Here is a 19,490-nt window from a genome sequence, read left to right on the forward strand (position 1 = left end):
TGAAAAAATAATTTGTTGTTACATCTCCAATTTCCACACTGTTTACTTACTATTCCACATCTCAATCATTACTTGGTTTACAGTTAAAATAGTGAGCATATTTAATCTTTGAATATTAATCTCCTACTATGGTGTCTGATGAGGTAATTATATCAGAAAAAAGGCAAAAAAGATATTAAGTTATTTGGTCAAGGCTACAAAAGCAAGCTGATAGCCTAAACCTCAGGAATTAGTACTTTACATGGATACCTGCCCATATATAAATGCTGTGCAGCAGTGGGCTATGGACCAATAACCCTGTAGGGTATGAAAAGCTGCCAAGCAATTCAAGAAGCAGCAATTTATTATGGGCTAACAAACTGCCGATGGTGATGAGAAAAGTGTACCGTGGACGCAAGTTTCTGTAATATGTATTACAGTTCAAAACCACTGGAATAATTTCTGTAGCTCACCATTCCTGTCAAACCTCTTTCTATTGCTTGACCAGCAGGAATAACAGGAAGAATCCAAATACCTTTCAATTTTAAATTTTACTCCCGGTTGAAATGTGGGAGAATTAGATTTTCAGCTTAATTCAAACTACATTTGAATGCTTTGGAAACAGGCCAGTTAAAGTTGGTTTTGTTTTTTTTTCCCCCTTAAATTACTTGTTTGCATGTACTCATCACATTTTTAAATGCCAGTTGTTATGCCACCACAGTCTCATCAAGTATTTTATTTTATATGGTAACAATCAGTTGAAAAATATATATACCGTAAAGACATGTGTTCCAGCACTTTTATTTTTGGCAAGACTAACCACTATAAATAAAGCTGTAAAAAGAGCGACTGTACAAAATTAGAAATAAATTATATATATATAAATTCCATAAGAAAATAATTAGGACTACCAGCAATCACTCCTTGATATATTTATTTAATGCAAGCATTTAGTTGCCAGGGACTGCACTTCATCATATATTTGAATGGATAAATGCTCCTATGGCAACTAACATTATTAAAAAATTCTTGTTACAGGGCAATATATTATACTAACAAGTTTAGTATCATATTGTCTAGTTCTGGTTTTCACCAGTGTAAAAGGTTTACAAATATGTTAGATGGCTGTAAACACAGAATCCCTCTCCCTGATTTTTCATTCTGCTGCCAGAAAGACATTGTATTCCTCAAACCGGACCATTCTACTTGTTACAATTCATCATAAACAACAAGATACTGATTTCAAAAACTAGACCTGATTTTTGCTTTACTTTTAAAGAGAGCTGCAAAACTCTAAAAAATTAATTGTACCACCTACTGGCAATTGGATGGTGAAATCATGACAGCCCCATGTTATGTCATGGTATTGGTATGCTAATACAAATCCAGCTCATTCTCAAATCACCTAGGGAAAACTATAGCAAAATTATTTTCAATAGGTAACTGTTCTACTTGAACCATAAAGGTTCGACATCTGTGGAAATAATCGATCAATTATGTACTGTTTAAGCACGTTTAGGTTTTTCCTATATTTATCTGAAGCTACTTTGCAAATGCCCTGTGTATTGCAGATTGCACACAGCGGGTTTGGGGATATACTTGGTACCTTTGACATAATCAGAGTTTTTGACTGAAGGCATAGATGCCTCTATTCATAGTCCATGATTAGAAAAATATAACTTCCACAATTTTTTTATCATAATAATATTCCCCAAAACTGGTTTAAAATTTATTATTGCCAAGATACTACTGCCCTAAAATATCTTCCTGCCTGCACATCTGTCAGATTACAGAATGGCAGAATTCTTTGTCTTTCTACATTTTAGACTAGTTAGATGTCTCCAGTAAAGAGAAAGCCCTTTTCTGAAAGTTAATTCCATGTTTATCTACACCATGTTTAATCCATTATGGCAAATCCACATGAATCTGTATTTTAGATATCGATGATTAGTTTTTAAAATTCAGGGAAAACTGCCATGAAATTAAGGATATTATACCTATGCCCATTCTAACAATATTTGCATTCTGTGAAAACAAATTTTGCTTACATAAAAATTTCAGAAGTTGGCTAAAATTAAATGTGTCTGTGTTCAAAACAGTATCTCATGATGGACTGAGTGAGCAAAAGTGGGTCTGGATTTTAGGGCATGATCTGAGTTAATTTCTTGTTGAAAACACATCTGTGTTACAGAACAGAGTGGAGAGCAGAAACCAACTGCCCAGACAATGATTCAGCACTCAGAAGATCTCTGTTGGCAGAACTGACTAACTTGATCTCAGCATTGCTGGCACCTAACTCAGCATCTTTGCTTTAATCATGTACAGACATGGTCAGGGATACCAAGTCTCCTGTCCAATACGGAACTCTAGTCTGTGTCTTGGGTTATTCCAGAGCTAGTCAGACATGACAATTACAATTTCAAAAGACAAAAAAAAGAAACCAGTGTCAGTTATTTTCCTCTGCTGGTATTAGGAGGATGGATATAATTTTAAAACCAAATTCAGAACTTTCTTTGAAAGAAATACAGTAACAAAAGGAGCTTATGAAACTTAGAGTTTTAGCTCTTCTAGCAGTCAGTTTTAGGATTTACATCTATTTCATCTTTCCAAAGAAAGGTAGTATCATGGAAGGCAGAATCACGTCTTTAGAGATGTTTACAACCAAAATAAGATGATCGCAGAAAACTGTTGGGCAGCAGACACCAGGATTATCACACGAGAGATTTCACTTGTTTTTACTCCCATATAAAGTATGCCTTCATTAGTATGTCTGCTCTGCATGAACAACAGGATAGAGAAGCTCTGGGTGTTGGCTACAAATCTACCTTGCTGAAGTAAATTGCTCAAATGTGTCCAAAGACCACTGCTCAGAACCATACTCACATCAAACTCCGGGCGCTCCAGCACAACTGGATGCTCAGTGATCCAGGATGGGTCTTCAGATGTGGGGTGCAGTATTTCCTTCACTGTGGAAATATAAACACTTGGGATATAAAGGCTGCAGTAACAAGTGTGAGGAGGTTGTGTTGGAAGACTGACTGAAAAGCCCTCTCTGATTTCAGATTTGTAAGTAAAATCTTCTCAAAAATTTACCAGGGAGATTTTGCTGGAAATGTCTCCAAATCACTGACAGGAAATGGAGGGGAAAGATGAGAACAAAGGGGTGACAGCACTCTTTCGTCACCTCTAGCAGGATCATTGAATATTCAACAATAATCGGGGTATTTCCTTTGTGCTGCCTAAAGCAAACACAGAGCTACTAAGTTGAAGGTCACCCTGATGCAATGTGCACCATGTGAACCACATTTCCCCCTTTTATTCCTATTAATTTTTGAAAGTATTACTGAAAGTGCACACAACAAACCTCAGTTTCAAAATAAAAATTTAAATAACATGGGGGGCTAGGCTAACGGATCAAGAATAGGATGCTACTGCTAATGACTTGGCCTGGTAAAGATCAGAGCAAAACAGGCTATGACACAAGTTGATCTTGTTCGGTTTAATTTTTCAGAGGACAGCTGAATAATTCACTCAGCTGAGATTTGTTTTGTAAGAAGTCAGATGAGTGGCACACCAATGCATCCTAATTAATACGCACCATTAGTAAGCTGAAGAGAGTTAGGGTCCAAAGAGATGGAAGCATTTTCAAGCAGAGCATTTTTCTGGAGGATCTCAGCAATATAATCTCGGAAATCACTGATGGTGTACACAACTGTTGGATTGTCCTCTATGCCCATGAAGGAGTTGTCCTCCACCTTGTTTGAATGCAGGTTAATCAGGTCCCAGGTGGCATTGCTGATGGCTTTTCCATCAAATGTCACAGCATAGTGAACTTCCACCCCACTTCAGTGTACAAGGAGAAAGAACACAGATGAGAAATGCCAGATTGTCCTAAACAAGCAAGCACTATTTTTTCACAAGGGCCCACATCAATACCCTTTTTAATATAAAAATACATGGCTTTAAAGGATAAATAAAAACTGCTTGATTCTTTTCATGAAGTTCCCAAGGGAAATGCTACCCAAAACTGACACCTGGTCTGCTCCCAGTCCCATATTTCTACTAGTGAATGGCAGACCACAAGCAGACCAAAACACTGGCTTTCTACAAGCATTGTTAGTGGGTCCACCAGCATGCAGTGGTGAGAGTGGTGATTTTAAGGTCATGCCAATAATAGGAATGGTTCTGAGGTATGAAAATAGGCAGGAAAAAGAGGTTGTATATAGTAGCAATCTACAGTAGCAAGTGAGAGCCCTAATCTCTGTCACTGTGCAGTGTTAACCCGCTTGAAAGAATGCTTTTAATAGCAATAAAATAGTATTTAATTAATCTTATAATTGAGAAAATTTATGATTATTTAGACTCATGTGATCATTTATTCTATGACTCAGTTTTGTATTTGTGTACAGTTTAGAGGTTTTTTTATATAAACTCTCCTCCATTTTCTTTTCCTGAATACATCTGGATGTCCTTTTCCACACAACAGCTTAGGCTGCAATCAAATTTACCATACACTCGGCATAAACACAAGGGAACTGTAGAAGATAGAACACATTTTGGCTGTAGACAGAACACAGCAACAAAATTAAGCAACCTATGAAGCATGAGAAAAACATGCTCTGAATACAGGTTTTCTTGATTCCACAGAGCTGGATTGGATTTTTAAAACAATAATTCTGTTCAGAGAAGTCTTTAAAGCCCCAGTGCCAAATACAACAGAGACAATCTGCAAACACACTGACTAAAACCAGGGGTTTTCCTGCTGGCTCTATCATTGACATGAGCCAACCATAGGCTCACCATGCTGACTGTCAGCAGAGGAAACTGAAAAGGACAGCAGTAGTGAAAAGGCACAGCAAAAATGGAACAGAATATGCTCCTCAAATGTAACAGTTAGGTTTAATACAACTGTGCTGTCATTCATAGTTCATAACAAATAACACGGATGGATGTTGTACACCAACCTCTTTCTGGAAATGGCTAAACATCTGGTGCCTGGAACATAGCTCTTGTTAACAATTGCATATAGTTTGTGAAGAGATTTGTGGTTCTAACCTTTCTTGAAAAGTTAGAATGCTCATTCTCTTTAAACTTGTTCATGGAAACTGGCTATGCTGAGATACAGACAGAACAAATACATTTCGTAAATGAAGGCTGCAGTTCTTTTTCTGTCTTGTGGCATTCTTAACGTACTAAAGAAGGAAAATTCAGGATTCTTGCATATGTCTGATGAGAAACAATTAATTCCATGTTCTGCTAAAGAACATTTATTAAAATTCTGCTAAGATCTGCAGCACCTCTGGCCTTGAAGCTAAGCCAACAGCCTTTGCTGGAGAATTGTGGGCTTTTTATCTACTTCATTAATAATAATAATAATACCATATCTATTCAAGACTTTGCTGCAAAGTATGAAGACTTTGAGTCATTGTTAAGCAATTTTGTTTTCTTCACAAAAGATACTTTTATTCACAAGTTACCCCAGTAGCTGACTTGTGTCTAGGATGATTTTTCCTGAGAGTTTTTTTTTATTAGGACGTAAATAAGCAAATTCAGTTTATCCTTAATGGAAATAGATCAGTTTCTTGCAGTTTCTGGTAGACCTCTCTCTCACAATATATATGTTAGATAACAATCTTGCTCTGAACGGAAAACTACAAATCCTCAAAAACAATGCCCACCAGCTAAACATGTTTTTCCCATCTGTATTATGACAATATCTATAAAAAAGTTGTCTTTACCTTTCTTCCTCGGAAGGGCTGATTATAAAAACAAAACAGAACAGCAAAACTCGTTAAATCAATGTCAAAATTTCCTTTAAGTCTTAAAACTCTAACAAGTTTGCTTTGGTATTCTACTGGGCATATCCATTTGAAAACACATACAGGAAAATCCTTTTAAGTTTCTGAGTTATTCAGCTACATAAAAAAATTGTTCTGCTTTTACTCAACTGAGATATTTCCTATTGATCCCAAAGAATTGTCAGAGCCATCTCAGATTATTGTAAACAATGCAGTTAAATTGCTGTCAGTACCAAGAAGATCAAGGCTCACTTATCCCACCTAAAGGTTTAACTTAAAGCCAATGGCTTTTTGCCATGCACAGAAAAGAAACAAAGAGAAAAATTTGCCAAAAATTCCAGTCTTTTGTCTTTTCAAATGAACCAAGTGCTTGCAAACCTGTTAGACTGCAAACACCAAGATGTTTTGCTACCTTCCAGGCTGCAAACTGGACGCAGGCTAGGGTTCCAACCACAAGACCTCTCTCACTACAGCTGCTTTGTTACCTGCATGTATGCTAGTTAAAATACCCCAGGCAACAAATTCTAAGAAATACAGTTTACATTCTCAAAGAAAACACAATTTAGATTAATTCATGAGTAGAGCAACACACTCAGTAGATTCTAAAAGTTATATCCAGTCCATTCAGAAAAAATCAGTTTGTGAGCCCTGTACTCCAAAAGTCTGACATTTTACATTTGAGGCATTAACTTAACAACTTAACTTTAAATGTCACTCAGAAGCACAAATGGGTTTAAGGGAATCAGGTCTTTAAAAATATATTTATAGGAATACAGAGAGTTAAAACATTCCATATCTTTTATCAAACTATCCCCCACCCTTTTTTTTGATACAAGAGAGACCTTTACATAGCCTAAACAATAACCTTTGGAGACATCCCAAATTAACATCAAAAATTTGAAAAATAAATTTAAATACACCACATTTTTCCAAAAAGGTTTCTGTGTCCTTCCTTGTTTAATACTTGGACATATTAGAAGTAGAATCTATGAATATATCTTTTAATTTTAGGATAGAATCTTGAACAAGAATGCCTTGTCTTGAAAGCACAGCAAACATGTCATGTGAGATTCTCTTGAGAATGCCAGGAGGAAAAAAAAAAGAAAAAAGATTGTTCTATATTTCTATTTCAGTTGCATATATAGAGGTACCAAATACAAGAGTACTTGATTAATACATCCTAGGAGTTCCCACACACACACCTGACATCCTGCCAAGCATCATGTCAGCTTATTGCATCATCATACTTGACCATGTTCAATCACCATATCTGCATCAGTATCATTTTACCTGTAATCCAGGATATGGATGTTTTTGTATCCAGGTAGTCCTTCAAATACATTTTTAATCTATTTTGACAGAAAAACAAAAAAATTAACACAGATTCCATTCACTTCTGCTCATATGGTGAAAAATCAGGAAGCGTTTCTATCATGTTCCAAAATTGTATCTGAGCTGTTACATCTAATTGGTGAAAAACAGTTAAATATTCTTTTCTTTATGGAAGAGTAGTTTAGGTGACACTGTTTCATTATTAGAAAAAGGGGAAATAAAAAGTTGAAGAACAATATCCAGCATTCTCCAAGGACTGTATAGAAACATTCCAAGGGGAGAAATGGAAAGAGACTGCCAAGATAATCAAGTGTGCTACAGGAGACAAAACCAAGATAGAGAATACTGAAAGTTCTTGCTGGTTTAGGAAGTTTTTTAGCTTCCAAAGATCCTTGCCAATTGAGGATTAATTTTTACTCCATAAATTCTTGTTCCCCTCCCCCACTTAATTTTTAAACTGTCTTTGGTGAGACTTATACAATCACAGTGCTGCTGACTTTTTTTCCCCCAAGATCTTCTTTATTCAAGCTCAGACAAAACCAGGCAAGGGATCAAAGGAGTGGAACATCCATGTGCCAGGTGGACTCTGTCCCACCTGACAATTTTTGCATACACACATACCGTGGCATTGCTACTTGGACTCACAGCTAGGAAAACTAGGGTGTCTATAGCCTACGCTAGCAACTTGTGACAATCATGGTGATGCTTTCTTGGCTGCAGTGAAGAGTACATCTCTTTCCCATCTGGCCCAGGATCTGGCATAGGGTTAGCCCCAGTAAAAAGCATTCAGAGAACCAACCCCAACTAAATGGGGCTAAGAAGGAGGCAAAGCTAGAGAAAAGATAAGCATCATGATAAGCAGCCGCATGAAAACTTAGATCCCTCTCCAAAGAGAACAATTTCACACACCCTGCCCCCAAAATATGATGGTAATAAAATTGCCACCATTATACACAAAATAAAAAACAAATATTGGAAACAAAAGGGAGACAAAAATCAGGAGCCCTGACACAGATGACTTTGCTGCTATTATTTTGCAGAGCCAGCAAAAGGAAAAAGGAAGTTAGGGAAGGGAATCACCTGAGAAATGAACCGTTCAGACAGCAGTTGATACTCAGCAGCAGATGGGTCCTTCAGCTCCTCACTGTATTGTTCACCAACAATCAAAATGTTGAACTCAATCATCTGCTCAGTTACAGGTCTATCTAGCTTTTCATCCTGCTTCTTTATCTCATTATTGATCTGGAAGGGAAGGAAGAAGGGAGAGAAGAGACACACTTAATGCCACGTGAATGCTGCAGTATGAAGCACAGCGTGCCCATGCAGGAGCCATCACCTGTTTGCCTTGCACTATAATGGAGTGCTCGTGAAGCCTCAGGGACAGAGGCAGCAACTAATGAGGCAGTCTACTGAGCAAGAACATTTCCTGAGAATTCTCATATTGAAGATAATTCTGTTTTCCATTTGGACACCTTCAGTCTAAGTCCATCTCACTGACCTCAGGTACAAAGTGAAGTACAGATGTGTGGGATGTTCACAAAGCAATTTAAAGCACAACCATGGCTAATCAAACAACTCACTTGAGCCCAGCCAGCCTAGGCTGATTTACCCAAAATTTACTTACTCATCACAAGGCTCCTGCTTACTATTCCAGCTGGAAGACAAGGTACCTTTGCCAAGTTCTACATTTGGAATAACACCCTGCGTTGTTCAGCCTCAGGAGGTGAAGGATGCCCCCAGATATACATTGGGCACTCTGAATGGGAGCATTTTGAGCTAAAGCAGTGGGCTTTGACTGCTGTGCCTACAGCTGCCCAAAAAGCCCCAGAGCAGTGGCTGTGCAACACATCAGGATTCATGGAGCTATCATGGTTGTCACAGGCAGCAGAGAATGCCAAGTTTTAATCTAATTTGAATGACTGAGCATGCTTTCTGCTTAGTATTTTTAAAACACCATACTATTCCTTGTGGTATACTGAAAGACATCAAAAAAATAAAAAAATAAAAAATACAGATTTGTCTGGGAGGGAAGAGAAGGCTGGCTTGTTAACATTAGCCAAATGTCTTTTGCTAGAGGTTTTGTCTTTGACTATTTACATACATGTTTGCTTCTTTTTTCCTGTTTAAAAGGAAAAAAGAGATCCAGCAAAACAGATCTTTTCAATGAAACTGCAGCTGAAGTTATGCATCACGCAGGAAATGGAAAAAACTTTCTCCAGAAAGTTTATTTGCCATCCCTGAGCAACTTCTACATTGTTTAGGAACCTTCTAAAAGTTTTTAGTAAATGTCTTTCTGCTCCCTCGCATCCCTTTTCCACTGGATAACTGTCCAAAGACCATAAGGACTGGTACATTACTTCAGCTTAGCATTTGAGAGATACACATTTAGCAGGCATATATATATAGTGCTACCATTTGGTGGTTTGCAACACTATGTAGTTAAAATCATTTATCAGCACCTCAAAACCTGGTAGAGTCAACATACAAAGTGCAGAAGATGAACTTTGCTCACTCTTGGCCTTGTAATCAGAAATGCCTTTTGGCTGCTAAGAGCAATGAGGTGGGATGTAACTGTGCAGAGTGAAAACGCTGTAGCAGCAGCAATCTAATTCTGATTCCTTCCCAATTTACTGAGTGGTCCTATTCTCTGCTCCAGTAGAAATATTCCAGGCAGTTCTGTTTCAAAAGAAGAATAATGCTATTCTTGGGACCAAACCACAAGTTTTCTTGCTAGATAATGTAAGGTCAGACCCTGCACTTGAGTCAGAAGCTGTCTGTTTCATATTCTGTATTTACTCCAACATCAGAGCTCCAGTCAGCACTGACAGCTAGAAGAAAGCACAGTTTGCCTCAGCTTTGTTTCAGGGCCACACTAGGTTATTGAACAGTATGGCCCAGTTAATCTCAGTACAACAAATCAGATATTATATAGTATATAATATTATATAGTATACTTACATGCAGAACTTGAAACTTTGTGAGCTTCTCTGTGATCCATTGAGAGTTTCATTTTTATAAAAAATATTTATATTTTTATTTTGATTTATAAAAAAAAAACAAAAGCCAACTGATTGATACCACTGGTTTGCACAATTTTCTTCAGTCATGGTGGCCCATGAATACTGCAGTTGGATTTTAGAGTGTGGGGTTAAAATTTAGTCCAGAGGACGTGTTTCCTAGAAGCAAATACTGCTCTGGGACCTATGTGGTGGTCAGTTCACTTCTACAGAGATGTTTTAAATATGGGGTCTAGACTTCCCTGTGTTGTGAGCTTTGGTGAAATATCACAGAAAGAGTGACTTGCAAGATGATAAATAAAAGTTTGCCTACATCAACTGAGGAAAAAAAGCTGAGAATCAGAGTCCCCAAGGCTGTCCAGGCCATCTCTCTGCTGTTCTATGCAACTGTACCCACAGACCCTCGAAACACTACTCCAGCAACCTAAGGAATATTGTGCTTCCATAGGAATAATAGTGTTTCACATTCTTCTTGGAGCTTTCAAATCCACTAGGCATTCCCTCTCTAGTCCTATGACACCAGAAAAAATCTCACCTGATAGCTCAACTGATCTGTTATCTCCCACTGCTGGGAAAGAGGCATTTCAAAGCCTCTCCAAATGGAAAAACATCTGCCCAGGAAAATGTCTTAAAACTTTAGAAATTCACACCCTGATTTTATTGATGCCATGACAACTTTTTGCCTTTTTAAAATATACCTCTCCTATATTCTCAGTGCCCTTAGCATGCATACTTATAATTCCTTAAGTCTGATATTTTAGCATAGTCCTGGTATTCTGTTAGGCCAGGAGACCAAACACCCTAAAGACCTCACAGCTGGAGGCCAGAAAGCTTTACTCTATCTTGAGAAACCAAGGTCCCATCTAGGACACAATCTGTAAACTAGGTTTAGGCCCATCTAAAGGGGGAATACTTTGGGATAGGAGGATGTCACGCTATCCATTCAAGCCTCTCAATGGAACATCTTTGTTAGATATACTGATTTGCAAGGTCTATAAAACTGTATATATGAGCTACCGTGAGCGTGCATTTCAGCGTATTCCACCTTGTTGCACCACAAGAACAGTTGAACCATAAGAATCCTTATTAAATACTGAGGTAAAAACCCTTTATCCCTTAACCATGTCTGGCTCTTAATTTTAGGACCAAGAAACCCTAGTTTGTGTTACCACATCATATTAACAACACCTTTAGTTGCTATTAAAATGCAAATGACCATAAAAATATCACATAGGAAAGGCAGGAGAATGCAAATTAAAAAACCCACTCACAGTGGTGTCTACATTGTCATGCTCAGGGATGGTATCACCCTCAGGACTCTCGATGGAGACCTCATGAGGAGGAGGAACATTGGCAGCTGCATCTGAATTTGAAAGAGAACAGTATTATTTTGTTTGGCTTGTTTGGTTTTATTTTTATACATCCACAGAAGCAGTTCAGCAAGCATAAACCTATAGTCAAATTTGATTCCTGTTCCCATCATCATGACAGCAACAGCACAGGAGACACATGAAGAGCCTGAGGAAAAGTATCCAATACACTAATCAGTATAAGATGCTAACATTCTGCCTAAGCAGATATATTTTTGGAAACATGAACTTAAGTGCAGTAAAAACAGCACAGAACTAATTTCTTGAGTAGGATTTTCATGATTCATGGGATAACAAAATGTCAGCACAGATTAGAAATGGCATTATAGAGGTGTAAAAATTCAGAGCTCTTTCTGAAGTCCAAACACATTGATTTCTCAACTTTTCTGCTAATTCAGAATCAGCATTAACAGCAGTTAGGTAAAAACTGACCTCTCAGTGTGGTAACATCAGCATCCAAAGGTGGAGTAGGAGTCCCACTAGACAAAAAACAAATCAGAAACTGAAGCTGGATGTGGTAAGATAAATGTAGTAGTTTTTGATATTTCTGTGATTCTGATACTACACCAAGAAGCACATGTGCAGAAGAAATTTTTCATGGTACTATTTTGCTCATAGCTTTATAAAAATTAGGCTTTGCAGTATTTCAGTTTTATTTTGAAACTTAGATTTTGGGTCACTTGCATCATACGTCATGTGAATCTCTGGGTTGCTAACCCTCTTATATCCCAAATGACCTGGAGTCCCATACAAAAATACATTCTGTCTTCTAGAAGTTCTGTGAAGAAAGCAAATGCAAAGAGATAAAACACAAAGATAACTGGTAATACCTAGTTTTAAAATACTCCCCAGTGCACTAAAACACCATAACTGCACTGAAATCACTGCAAGAAGATGTATTGTTTTCATCATTAATTTTATTCTGCTTATTTGTAAATCTTCAAAATGCAACAGTTTCCAAACCCCATTTATGGGATTCACACACAGGATAAAACAACTCCGGGCCAAATGTAAAAAACATTTCAGAAGAACAATCACACAAGGACTGTCAGCCTGAAGAAAAACTGACAGCTTTGACAGGACTCTTACAGTAAACCCAAGCTGCTTGGAGCCAATTCTGTAAGCCTGGAGCAACTCTTAAGTTACCAAGAGTGGGAGACATGCTCTGACAGAAACAAGTCTTTCCTGAATGAGGGGAAAATTATTTTTTGAGTTTTTCATACTGTTAATATATACGGCACAAGCTGTAAGACTGACAGTTTAAGCGCTGGAGAGAAACTGAACAGGAAAATTACTGGAGTTCATAGTATTGAGATATTTCTCTCACTTCAGAAAGATCTCCTTTTTTATTGGTGATCACACTTGTGCCGTGAAACATGCAGCAAGTCTTCACTCTAATATATGCAATGTCAGCCATGGTTCTTGGCCTTGCCAGGTTTAATTTATGATTCACATATTCCACAAGTGGTCTTGCAGTCTATCCTCAGGCAAAACTCCAAGCTGATACCTTGCTTCCTTCAGGCTGCATAGTCAGTCTTTGTATTACTCCAAAAAAGGCTTCCAGCACCAGCCAGACAGCCAGATTCACAGTTACATTCTGCAGATACCAGAGCAGCAGCATATGACCAGAGACCATAGTTTCACTGAGTTAATGTCTGAAACCCTTTCTCTCTCTGGCCCTCACAGACACATAAGACTTACGTGCCAATAAACAGACCTGAAGGCAAACCTGAAGAACTTTCTATTCAAGTCAAGAATCTTTTCACACACCCTTTCCCAGAGGGCACAGTCTAATCCTCCACGTAATGATTAACTATACCAAAACATAGTTCAGGGAATGTTAAACTGACAGCATTGACTCCACAACAATTCTAAAACATTAACAAAAAATAAAAATTTACACATTAACAAATCAGAAAATATTTATTCAAGAGTTTAAACAGTACCTTCATGTATTTTCTTGCATAAATAAAATCAATGAGCCTCATGCAGGCTTTGAAGTGTAGTTGTGCCTGCTTCCAGTTCATGGACACTGGTACCTGTTTTCAGCCAGCATAGTGCAAGATTGAGTTTGCCAATTCTTTGTCAAACTCAGTAAATCCTCAAATGATTTCCAAGACTGGAAAATTTTACTGAAAAGTGTAATTTAGAAAAGATAGCCTCTCTTAAGGATAGTTTCTTAAGAATGATGATTGTTTCAGAGGGATTTAGTTTCCTTACTTGTTTGTCATCTTATAACTGCAATAAAAACTATTGCTTAATTATTAATTGGTCTGATGAAACATTTTCCAATTAAGCTCACCTAAATTCAAGATGCCTATTTTACCAGTTTCAATAGGAAGTATATTACATCTACACCAGAGAGTCACCAAATGACAGCATCAGAGCATTTTAGTGCATCATGTTTCATGTTCAGAAGCAAGAATGACTCTGCTTTTCAGGAGAGGTGAACCAGTCTGGGATTTTACTTTTACAAACTGTTCAGTCTAACTAGGGTCAAAATATGAACGCAACAAAAACAAAGTGATGAATAGTAAAAACTCTGCTACAGGATTTTTAATACTCTGGTCAGTTCAAACCTATATATAGCCACTAGCTGAGCCTTGTATCCACCCCCTTTTCTAAAGCAGAGGACAACAAGGAACATGATTTGCTGTGCTAAGCCTGATCCCAACCTGAGACTCATGGCACTTGATCCAGGTGGCCACAGGTTGGTGCCCAGCGTTTTTTGAGGGGCCTCCAGGCACTCCTGACCTCCAGCTACTGCCCCACAAGGCACAGGTCACCCGTGGATCCCACATCGACCCTGCTGGCCTTCTGCACACGTGTGCTGCAACTCAGGGCATCTCAAAAGGACCAAAATTACTATCTGACCAACTGAGCACCCAGCTCTGGGGTTAGCCTTGGCCAAGGGCCAAACACACATCCACTCTATCACTCCCTCCATCTCCATAAGACAGGGGAAAAAATATGATGAAAAGCTTCTGGGTTGAAATAAAGCCAGCAGATCCCAATTACCTCCATGGGAAAATCAGCTTCGGGAAATCTAATTTATTGCATATTTAAGTACATTTGGGTAGTGAGAAGCAGAGAAATTAAAACACCACTTCTTCACCCTTTCCCAGGCTCAACTTCACTCTTGACTCCTCTGCCCAGTGCATGCTCTGCAGGGGTAGCAGCTCCTCCAGGAAAGGTCTGACTGCTCCAGTCTGGGTCCTTCCTCGGCTGCAGGGAATACATGATTTGCCATGGTGCAGTGCCTTTGGCCTTGGCATTCTCCATGCCACTGTTTCTCATTCCTTTTGTTCCCTCTTCCTCTCCCTGTGCCATGTTCTTTGCCCTTTCCCACACAGGCTTTTCCCTGAGCTGCCACAAGTGTAGGGCTCAGCCTTGCCCATCAAATGCATCTGGAGCCACCTCGGGGCAGCCCTGGACACTCCAGACAGGGAGCCCCCTGAACAAAGCTGCTTGAGTTTTTAAAGGACAAATGCTCAAAGTAGAAAAGAAACCCCAAACAAAATGCTGTGAGATAAATCACACTTTCAAAAGAGGAGCAGTTTACAAATGGAAAGGCCTAATATCTTTCCTAAGTTCTGCTTCTAGATCAGATTACTGGTGATAGACACATCAAAGTGAAGTTCTCCAAGTCTCAAAAGTCCAAGACGAATTTCTCTGTCACTGACCTCAACAAATGGCAGCTCTCCAACAGGGCACTTGTGTCACAAGCATCACCTTAGGCACTGGTTTAGCCACATGGTGACTAAACCACAGCCTAAACACAAGCCCAGGCCAGGCCTTGGGGCAGCCATGATCATGCTGGAAGGAGAGGTGAGAGTAAGGCCAGTGTCAAGGTGAGAGTTCAGGTTGTGTAGCAAACCCAGCTCCTTAAGCAACAAGAGACCACCCTCCTTGTCAAGGCCAGGTAATATACCCTTACTCTGATACTGAGGGGCTTTTAAATACAAGCCCCCAGGAGCTAACAAATTTTCTGACAGGATTCCAAGTGCACAGCTGGCTGAAAATTAAAAACCAAGCACTTAAATATCACCTACTAACACCTTAAAAAATCTAACCAAACCAATCAAGCACCAAATTTGGTCAAATGATCAGCTACTACTTTTTTTCAAGAGGATGAAAATACAGTTTTAAGGATTCTATGCTGTAACCAAGCTCACTTTTTCATAAGTTTAGCAGAATTATGAGGTTTGCTTTCTTTTTGCGTTCTACTTTCCTTTAACATTTTTCAAATGCCCACTTTATTGATCACTTTAAAATCATCAATTGTACTGGGCATCTCTAAGGAAGTCACTCAAAATGCCCATGGCAATGTTGACAATATTGAATTGTCTGAACACATCACTTTTCAAGGTAAACACAGTTTCAAATTCCCGCTCACTTGTGCCACTTAAAATAAATGGAATTTTTTATGGTTTTGCCCCATGACTAATCCAGGGCCCATACTTGATTTTTAATTCTACCTACACAAGCAAGCCACTCCAGGTAGAGGGACTGAATTCCAGCAAACAAGAGTTTATTGTGAATTTGAGACACAGACACATGAAATGTAATTTCCATTGTCCTACCTGCATGAATGATTCCCTGGATCATCTTGGCTGAGCAGTAAGCAAAATATAAAAACATACACGTATGTATGGAGAGGCAGGAAGGAACACAGACAAGCAGATGTCTAAGCACCAGAACAAACAACACTGCACTTGTGTTTCCTTGGCAGAAACAAGCGGTTTCAGATCACACAGTTCTCTTAGACACGAGGATCTAGGCAGCTGTAAGACCCATAAGGGCCTAGGAAGCTGATCTGAAGCAAACAGTGCTTATGGACAGCCTATACATATTAATACAGCAATCACAGCTCACAAATACAGCCTACATTCCCCTTTTTTTCAAAAGGTATGTACTTCTGTGTGACATCAGTCATGTCAGGAGAAGACTTGACAAGTTCCAGTCCATAAACAAGCATAAACAGAGTTCCACTGACTCACAGGCCTAAACTGGTTCTTTATGTGCAGCCATACTGTGTTATTAAGGAGAAACAGCACTCTGGACCTGTCAAATGGGCCATCAGTGATACCATTTCACAGCTCCCCATGATGTTCTACAGAGGTATTAGTTAGATTTTTCTCTACATTTCTTTTCAAGGTTTAAGACAAGGTTTAAGACAAGCCCAGCTTTGTGGTTGAAGAAAGTAACACCTTCAGATTTGTACTATGGGTTCTGGACACCCACCAGTTTATTCATTATTTATAAGATTGTTGGTCAGTTTGAATGTTCTAAAGTCTAACTGGCTATTTCAAGCATTTCTTTTTCCTGAATAATATTACTTCAATTCTTATATTGCACAAAGGAGAGAAAGTTTTATTGTCTGATTTTCTCATTTTTAAATATTTCAGTCACAGCCTTGAACTAACTAGCATGCAATTAAAGAAGTATTTTTATGCAATTTCAGAATGCAAGACAAAACCTTGTATTCAGATTCTCTTCCTTTTAATATTTACATGCATTTATCTTAATTTTCATTTAGGTAGTCCTTGAATTTTAATCTCTTTTGGTTCTAATTAAAGCTGGACAAACCTTTGGTATTTTCTGCCAGACAGCAGGGAGCACAAAAGAAAATATACAACTGAAAAGGTGTAGTGTGGAACTCTTCACAAGTGGTAAAGCTGTGCAGGTGATAAAAAATATTCTGAAATAAGGAATATCACTACCAAGCCCACATGCAAACAGCAAAGAAACTCAGGTACGTTTCTATGTCACTGCAGGCAGAACTGCTGAACTGATAAAATGATCCCAGCACAGAAGACAAACTCCTACTCTTCCTTGAAGCTCATTTAGATAAATAGCACAAAAGCCAAAATGATACATCAACAACCATTGCTACCACCTCTGATAAAATATGGATTCTAGATTTGCCAATATATTTCAAGGCAGAGAACATGGACAGAACACAGGAGGTCTGGACAAGATTTACTGCAACTAATTTCAGCGAGTTTAGGATCAGCAAGTACCATCAGAAAGGACACATGCCTCTACATATTTCATTTTACATTAAAAAATGCTTCTGAAGAACTGAAAAAGTAGTGTGTTATTTTCCTCCTTTTCAACTATCCTATCCTCTCTGTTTTTTCCTCAGTTTGCTGCTGTGCATATACCACTCAAGCAAGGCTATGGCAGAAAAGCTCTTGTTTTCCACTGCAAGAATTTTGTGCTACTTCTTTGCTTTCAGCTGATTCTCAAGATCTGGCTTTTGATCCCCCAGGAATTAGACAAACAGATTGTCCTATTGTCAAGAGACAGACTACAATATTAAGAGACAGAACTTCATTATGTGAAGTGCCAGTGGCCTTCTGAATAAAGCAACCAATAGAAGTCTTTAGCTGATGTAGTGCTCTGAAACTTCCAACTGGGGCAAAAACTCTACAATGTCCACTGCTCTGCACACATCTGGATTGTGTCCCATATATTGCCTTTTCCTTTTGAGGTTTTCTCCTTGGTAGTACTTAGCTTAATCCCTCAGTTCCTAAAAAGGCCAGGTTAGCTGAGCATTTAACTTCCGTGAATGCAAGCGCTAAATCTTACGGGAACAAACTTTCATCCTGCTGTTACGTCACTGTCAGTAATGCCAGATTGGGAGTTATTCCAGGAACTAAACTACAAAAGCACCAGTCACCTTTCCATAGGCCACATTAAAACTATCCCAGCGTTTAACTAGATGAAACTAGCTTTTTCCAGCTAGAGAGAGACACCACATTGACATCTAGGTAGGTTTATAAGAGTTGTATTCAACTACTCAAGTCACAACTTCAATTCTATAGCTGTTTACAGCTTTCAGGACAATTTTGATTTGATTTAGAGAGGTAGTATAGTTAAAAAGATGAACAGATATCAAGGATATCAAGTCTTCCATTCCAGATCAACCCCAAATTAAGAAATTGTTTCAAAGAAAAAAAATTCTTTCACAGAAAAAAGAGATTGGTCAAAGCTTATGTGTGGGTGCTACACTCTAGAACCTCTGGCAAAATTTCTGTTGTTCTTATCAGTGGGAAAAGAGACAGAGAAATATGCCCAGGTCTCCAAAGTAAAATAGTTGGTTCTGCACAGTCATCAGAGACACTGGATCTCACCACAGGACAAATCAGACTTCAGCTAGACCCTCACTTCAAGGCAGCATCTGGTGAAGCCTGTCCTTCCCTGGCAGTGTGGGAATCTCACCTGAATATCTCATCTAGATACCCTGGATATCTAGATATTGAGGACAGCCCTGCCATCCCTTGAGACAAGACCAGAACAGTTGTCCCTTTTGACACAGGTGGCACAGCTGGGTGACAAGTCAGCTGCATTCAGATCCTAGCACTGCCCTGTCCTGGACAAGCCTGTCTCTGCACATGTGGGTCAGCAGGTGAGAACAGCAATGCCCAGGAGAGAGTAGAATTGAACTCACTTTCCCTTTATGCAGTAGGGACTTGACACTGGATTTACCATCCTGCAGCTTAGAGGCTGATGGTGGTCCTGGGTTGGGTACTTATGCTAATTTCTTACAGAACATTTTGAGAAGAACATTTATTCTGATCTTTACTGGGACGTCTGGTTATTTTTTCAGGGAATAACACTGGCTGTTGGCGGTGTTGAGATGGTTGACTTACTCCTCTTGGGGTAAAGACATCTGGAGTTAGATGAGACATCATCTACCCATGACAGAAAATCACAGCTTTGTTTTTTATAGGACACTGGCTTACAAACTTCACATCTTAAACCATGAGTGTTCTAAGATGTCCAGAATAGTCTTAGAGTAAGTTTGGATTTCATAATGGAAAAATTATTTCTACTAATTTCTCCTGATGTTCCATTACCCAGGGCTAGTCTTCCTGTTTCTGTCACTGCTTCAGTCCTCTATCCCCCTCTTTAAGCTATAAAACACTACAATTTCCAAGCACAAGAAAAACAACAAATTATAGAGGAAAATATACAGTAAACCCAAA

The 19,490-nt window shown here is 38.7% G+C and overlaps 1 protein-coding gene across 4 annotated transcripts in view; it reads right to left on the reverse strand.

The window, feature by feature from the left end:
- IMPG2 (interphotoreceptor matrix proteoglycan 2) overlaps positions 1-19,490 on the reverse strand; it is a 55,729-nt gene that overhangs the window by 12,527 nt on the left and 23,712 nt on the right. For all 4 annotated transcript variants that reach the window (XR_015772032.1, XM_088052195.1, XM_088052194.1 and 1 more), the window contains 7 exons: positions 11,929-11,975; positions 11,398-11,489; positions 8,190-8,351; positions 7,068-7,126; positions 5,718-5,735; positions 3,578-3,822; positions 2,863-2,945 (listed from right to left, as the gene is read on the reverse strand). Coding sequence is in view for 3 of the 4 variants with exons in the window: in XM_088052195.1 (XP_087908321.1) it covers positions 2,863-2,945; positions 3,578-3,822; positions 5,718-5,735; positions 7,068-7,126; positions 8,190-8,351; positions 11,398-11,489; positions 11,929-11,975 (706 nt within the window). In the remaining variant the exon portion in view is untranslated. The remainder of the gene's footprint in view (positions 1-2,862; positions 2,946-3,577; positions 3,823-5,717; positions 5,736-7,067; positions 7,127-8,189; positions 8,352-11,397; positions 11,490-11,928; positions 11,976-19,490) is intronic.

This window comes from Pseudopodoces humilis, chromosome 2 (assembly GCF_049639895.1).
Source record: "Pseudopodoces humilis isolate 2021_Gansu_Grassland_sample_001 chromosome 2, ASM4963989v1, whole genome shotgun sequence".
Taxonomy (NCBI): domain Eukaryota; kingdom Metazoa; phylum Chordata; class Aves; order Passeriformes; family Paridae; genus Pseudopodoces; species Pseudopodoces humilis.